The following is a 6,917-nucleotide window of genomic DNA, read 5'->3' on the forward strand; positions in this document are numbered from 1 at the left end:
ATTTCAGGCTTACTTTCTTTAGGAGGCTAAACGGAGGCATGTGCACCCAAAAAGCCAATTCTTGTTGTCCCTATCCTGCAGAAGGCTCTGCATCTGTTCCAAGCTCCACACCTGCATCAGAAGTACCGTGGGCAGCAGGTCGAGGGAGGGGATTCTGCCCCTCTGCTCTGCTCTCCTGAGACCCCCCCTCCAGTGCTGCCTCCAGTGCTGGGGCCACCAACAGCACAAGGACATGGAGCTACTGGAGCCAGTGCAGAGGAGGCCACGAGGATGATGCGAGGGCTGGAGCAGCTCTGCTGTGAGGACAGGCTGAGAGAGTTGGGGCTGTTCAGCCTGGAGAAGAGAAGGCTCCAGGGAGACCTTAGTGGGGGACTTTCAATACTTAAAGGGGACCTGTAAGAAAGATGGGGACAAACTTTTTAGCAGGGCCTGTAGCCATAGGAGAAGGGATGATGGATTTAAACTAAAAGAGGGGAGATTCAGACTAGTTACAAGGAAGACATTTTATACACTGAGGGTGGTGAAACCCTGGCCCAGGTTGCCCAGAGAGGTGGTAGATGCCCCATCCCCGGAAACATTTAAGGTCAGGCTGGACGGGGCTCTGAGCAACATGATCTGGTTGAAGATGTCCCTGCTCACTGCAAGGGGGTTAGACCAGATGGCCTTGAAAGTTCCTTTCCAACCCAAACCATTCGATGATTCTACGATCAGTCCAGATGTCCTCCCTGCTCCAGCAGATGGAGAGCTGCTATGGACAGTCATTGTCTAAGGTCAGTGATGAAGAGTTTAAAGAGTTAAAAAGAGTTTTTAATCTCTGGGTACAGGTCAGATTTTAAACTACGTAGATTATGAGTTTATTTCAGCACCAAAGAACAAAATCAAATCTTCTAAGGATTTGAGTTTTAATGGGACACTTCCTGTAAAAGGACTGATTTGCCCAGTCTCCAAAAACATCTGTGATTCCTGTCTTAAAATAAAGGTGTTATAGTTCAATTTTGAAAACACAACCACAAAACCTATCTTAGACAGAAATAAGAGGTAAGCAGGAAAAGGAAATCATCTTGCATATAAATGGGATGGTGGAGCTCTATGTTTTGTTCAGTAGGTTTTCACTTGCACACCACATGATCTGTGACTGCCTGGGCACATTTCTCCTTGTAAAAACAAAAAACAACCTAAAAAAATGTATTGATGTAGCCACCTGGCTCATCTTGCCAGAGAAGGCAAGCTCTAGGCTCTTTACAGAAGGTGCACCGTTCAGCGGGCAGGCAGGCCAGAGCCTACCCACATGCCCTATAAGGTCCTTCCCTGTTTCAGACTGGTCCACAACACTCAGAAGGTCACTGCCAAGGCATTTACACTAACAGCAATGGGTGTCACTGCTGTCCACGTAAACATTGCACGTCTGTCCTGTTAGTGGACTCCACCTGAGACAACGCACTCTGCACTGGACAAAAAGGAAGGAGGAAAACATTATTGTTAGTTCTGAATTTTTATTTACTGAAGTAATTCTGAGAAACGGAGACATCAGCATGAAGGCAAAGCTGCTGACGTTATCAAGCACTACTTATGAAGCAAAATTTAAACCACACAAGATGTCTACTCCAGAGCTGACACAAAAAGACTACATTCAGTATTTACAAGGAAGCAGCATTACATACCACAACACAGACTCCCAAACTCAAAACCATTTTAGACTTCTACAAAAGAGTGAATAAAAGATCTACAAATCAAAACCAAACAACACTAGATGAGCTTATGATGAACAGCTGAGAGAACTGGGGTTGCTGAGCCTGGAGAAAAGGAGGCTGAGGGGAGACCTTCTGGCTCTGTCCAAGTCCCTGAAAGGAGGGTGGAGAGAGGTGGGGGTGGGTCTCTTCTCCCAAGTAACAAGCGATAGAACAAGACGAAATGGCCTCAAGTTGTGCCAGGGGAGGTTTAGATTGGATATCAGGAAAAATTTCTTCATTAAAAGGGTTGTCAAGCATTGGAACAGGCTGCCCAGGGAGGCACCATCCCTGGAGGTATTTAAAAGATGTGTAGATGTGGTGCTTAGGGACATGGTTTAGTGGTGCACTTGGCAGTGTTGGGTTTATTGTTGAACTTAATGATCTTAAATGATCATTTTCCAACCAAAATGATTCTATGAGCTCATCTGTACCTGTGCCATCATTGTCAGTGCTAAATAAACAGTCAGCCCCAGAAAGTAGGTACTGCTTTTAGGTAGGGATCCAGGACCCAAAGTGGGAGCTCAAACACAACTCCTGCCCACACTCTGAAGCCACCTTCCATGAGTCCCAGCCCATGCAGGAACCAATGCTGTTATTTTATTGCTCTATGTCCCAGCCACAAAGCAGCACGACCTTGGATGCAGCTTCCAGTGCCCGTCCTGTGCACAGACAAGTAAACTGGTGCAGAAAAGAAAGCAAGCTAGCTGCACAGAAGAGGTATTAGTATTAGGGAGCACATTTCAGGTGGCACCTGAAGGCTGAGGCCATGCACTGGAATGGTACTTCCCCAGTCCTCCTCCTCCTGAAGGTTTTACGTAGCAGCCCATGGCTATTTGGAGGAGGCAGAAACCAAGACACAAAATCTTTGTTGCAGAAGGAACAAGTGAAATAATGAGAATCAGCACGACAGAATTAGAAGAGAGAAAGGCAAGGTTAAATACGTGGGAGAAGGTACAGCCTTGGCCCTGGGTCTGTAAAACAGCAGGGAATAAGGACCCATCCCTCACTGCAAAACCAGCAGCTCAGCCTTTGCATTACCTCAGCCCCCCCAGCCCATGAACTTCTCTCTCACAAGTGCCTCCTCTACAGTAATTCAAACAGTCAACACACATTTATTAACAGCTTGATGGAGGCATTCCCCTCAATCATCTCAGTGGTGCTGGGTCTGTCATGACTCACTGGGAAAGCTGGGAGGACCTAGTGAGGAGAAATTCAAGTGGTGTGAGTCACACTTGCAGATTTACTTACTTCAGTTAAGGTCTCTTGACAAGAAGAGACCTAAAAAAATACACATGATGAAGCAGATTATGAAAGGTTATTCCCTGGGAAGTGAATACACTGAAAAAAAGAATAAATGACCCAATAGCACAGCCTTGGGTCATGGTAGAGAGCTGCTCCTAGAGTCTCAGGTGGTGGTGCCAGCACATCCCACCCAACAAATCAACCAGAAGCAGGCCTTCATGAGGCAACCATGTAGCTCTAGGGACAAGGCCCTGTGAAGAAAGGTTTTTGCATAAAAGTACCAACAAAAAAATTGAGGAAAGATTTATGTCTGCTGCAAGGAAATGCACCACATTGTCACAACTACTCTTTTTGGACATGGCCACTAAGAAGAAGCAGGGATGGTTTACAGGAAAAATGTCAACTTCAATACAGTCAATTTAATAAAAGCAACTTTTTAAAAAAATTATTTTGATGGTTTCATTTTCCTGGAGAGGCATGAAGTGTTTTCCTTTCTTTCCGGGGTATATAACCCATACAGTAAGAGGAGATCAATGAACTATACAAGAGAGAAGAGCCACTTCAAATTTACAAAGTCAATAGAAGTGAAGAGAAAAAAAATTGTACCATCTTCCCTTCCTTGCGAAGTATCATAAGTATCGTTCTCTACTGTCATATGTAAGCTAACCCCAGATACTTTTTAAAAGTAGTTTTATTATAAAGCAGTGAAGTGAAACAATAAAACCATTACTTAGAATTTATGACAAAGAGGTGTCTTTTAGGAAGATGACTGGTACATCCACAACCAAGCTACTGATTTGTAGCTTTGGCTGACCTGGCTCAGTCTGAGACAACATTAGGGGGTCTGATTCTTGAGTACTGGGTGCTGTGCAACAGTCTCTCGTGGGAATTTTCACTGGGGCTCCTGTTGCTTATCTGACTACTTTTACGGTGACATCCAGAAGACCAACAAACTGAGATCTGCCAAAAAAAGTATTAGCAAGAGTAACTAATTAAGAAAGCATTTTAACTTAGGGTGTTTATTTCTCCTCATTAATGAATTTCCATCCTTTTCAGAGCACTAACCAGCCAGTAAGATACACTGACTTTGGTTCTAAGCTTATGGCTGTAATGGGAGAGAGAGCTTGGATGTGTGAGAGCAGCAGAAAGAAGTGGTGCCTACCTCAGGGATGGAAATAGCTTATACTAATCTACTTGTGTAACTCTGAAGCATGATTTCAGTCGAGCTCAGTAGGCCCCCTACAACTTTTCTGAAATACTCATATATAAAAAAACAGGCTATGTCCTCAGTAATTGGAAATCACTGCAATCAGTACAACAGCAAAGGATCTCCTTTGAGAGCTGAATTAATTCCAGGTCTTACTGAACAGACACTTCTGCTATTCCTTTTTATTCTTAGTATTAACAACATCCATGGAACACCCACTAATTAAACGTGGACAACCAAGACCTCAAGGTGGAAGCTCCATAAGTACACAGACCTCGTGAGGTGTTTCAAGCATGAGCCAGTATAGCAATTTAACATTTAAGGTCTACTTCCAGAATCAGAAAATACAATACTTTCTTTGTAGTTCTTTGTTCTGATAATGCATATCAGAAAATTGCTTTCATACAGGCATTTGAATTGGGGGTGGTTGCAGAGGCTTCATTTGTACAACACAGCCTAATAGTGACCAAAATATCTTTTCTCTTTTTCTCACATGACAATGACTGTCTATCACACAGACATGCTGCTTAAAAAAATGTTGGTTTATGAACTTAGTATCTTTGGACTCACCCTCCTTTCAGCCCTGCAGAGAGGGACCTGGGGGTTCTGGTCCATGGCAAGTTGAACATGAGCCAACAGTGTGTCCTGGCAGCCAAGAGGGACACCCGTGTCCTGGGGGCATCCAGCACTGCACTGCGAGCCGGGCCAGGGAGGTGATCGTCCCGCTCTGCTCTGCACTGGGGCGGCCTCACCTCCAGCACTGGGGGCAGTTTGGGCACCACGGGAGAAAAAGGATCTAAAGCTGCTGGAGAGTGTCCAGAGGAGGGACACAACATTGGGGAAGGGTTTAGAGGAGAAGCTATATCAGGAGAGGCTGAAGTCACTTGGTTTGTTCAGCCTGGAGAAGAGGAGACTGAGAGGAGATCTCCTGGGGGTCTAGAACTTCCTCCCAAGGGGCAGAGGAGGGGCAGGCGCTGATCTCTTCTCTCTGGCCACCAACGAATGCCAGGAGCAGAGGAAATGGCAGGAAGATGTGGCAGGGGAGGGTGAGGTTGGCCATGAGGAAAAGGTTCTTGAGGCAGAGGGTGGTGGAGCACTGGAACAGGCTCCCCAGGGAGGTGCTCATGGCACCAAGCCTGACAAGATTCCAGCAGCATTTGGCCAAGGCCCTCAGGGACATGGTGTGAATGTTGGGCTTGTCCTGTGCAGGGACAGGAGTTGGACTCCATCATCCTTGTGGGTCCCTTCCAGCTCACAACATTCCATGATTCTTTGTTCCAAACACCTCTCAAACGATATGCTTCCTGCATTCACAATTACCTTAAGGCAAGCATCCATTACCTGCAATATTCTAACCAATTCTACAAAGCAGGGGGTGGTGGCAGTGGAGGGACTTGACAAACTGACATTACGTCATTTCACTGACGGAGAAACATGGAAAAAATTTATCCTCTTTCAATAAATTTACTGCAGTCTTTTTTTAGCATTCAAAAGTTTTGGGAAGAAAAGCCTGGGGAGGCCAGCAGACCTGCCTGGAGACCAGCTGGAACATGCTTCTTCCTGGCTTATTTTCTACCATACCTGGGGACTGCCACCTATTTGACTATGAGTCTGGCAGGTCTGTGAAATCACCACAGCCTACATGCTGCCCTTGCACATGACTAGTTTAGCTTCTATTTCTCATTTTTAAAATACATTTGTTCCATTTATGCATTTCCCGTTGCTATGCATAGTTCTTACAATAAATGGAAAACAGACCAGGTTGAAACAATAGCTATTCTTACCTAAACTCTTTAAAAAAAAAAATTAATGAAGAATGAAAACAATATTGCTAAATTAAATTTACACTTCGCAGCTGCATGAAGTATAACAGCAGCAGCACAGGAAATATAAATGGACAAGTTAAGTAATCTGTTATTGCTGAATCAATTTCTTCTCAGAGGCTTCCCTAAGAGGTTATCTACCATCGGAAAAAAATTAAGATAATAAAACCCTACCAGCTATACTTGAACCTTAGAACATAGAAATAACTATTTTGCTGAGACCTAAAATTAAAACAATTCATTTTAAAATATTACACTTCACGTGTGAGAGAAGCTTGTACAATTGCTCGAAGGACAAAGCCACTTGCCTTGGGGTTTCTGCAGAGGATGCATCTTGGCCGGCTGAGTTCTGGTTTTGGGCTTCCTTCCAGTCTGATGGAGACATTGTGTCGGGCTGATGTGCTGCAGCTCCCCACATGCTTCCAGCACCGGATTTGAGTCAATGTGACACTTGATTTGAAAAGGAGAACAAGGGCAACCTGAGGGAGGGAGAGGGAAAAAGTCAATATTTATTTTGTTCTATTAATTCTGAAGAAAATCTGTGCTACTTCTTAGAAGCATATCACTCATCTAAGTTCCTGAGGAAAGGTGGGGGGGTGGGTAGAAGAGGGGTGGGCCATTCACTCACAAGTTATTACAACTTATCCAGCCTTAATCACGTCAAAGTAGCTGACTGGTAAGACTGACAGAATTTCAGCAATCTTATCTTTAATTAATTACTTACTTCTATACTACGGGCACCCGAAATAAAACACTAAACATAAAAGATAAAAACCACTTCAAAAGGATTTCTCCAAACAAAAATACAAGTGCCCCAGCATACCACATCACATTATTTGGTAAAACAGGCCTAAGTTACGGTGAACATAAGTTACGGTGAATTAGAAATGTGTCCTGCGTGAGGGGACTGGTACA

At 44.3% G+C, this 6,917-nt stretch overlaps 1 protein-coding gene across 1 annotated transcript in view; it reads right to left on the reverse strand.

The window, feature by feature from the left end:
• The window catches only part of LOC104529171 (FYVE, RhoGEF and PH domain-containing protein 3), a gene marked incomplete at its 3' end in the record, with an annotated part of 30,531 nt that extends 24,056 nt beyond the window's left edge, over nucleotides 1-6,475 (reverse strand). The window contains exon 1 of the mRNA XM_010173386.2: nucleotides 6,311-6,475. Within this exon, the coding sequence (XP_010171688.2) occupies nucleotides 6,311-6,335 (25 nt within the window). The remainder of the gene's footprint in view (nucleotides 1-6,310) is intronic.
• Between the last annotated feature and the right edge of the window lie 442 nt (nucleotides 6,476-6,917).

Source organism: Antrostomus carolinensis, unplaced genomic scaffold (genome assembly GCF_000700745.2).
Source record: "Antrostomus carolinensis isolate BGI_N321 unplaced genomic scaffold, ASM70074v2 scaffold4668, whole genome shotgun sequence".
NCBI lineage: Eukaryota > Metazoa > Chordata > Aves > Caprimulgiformes > Caprimulgidae > Antrostomus > Antrostomus carolinensis.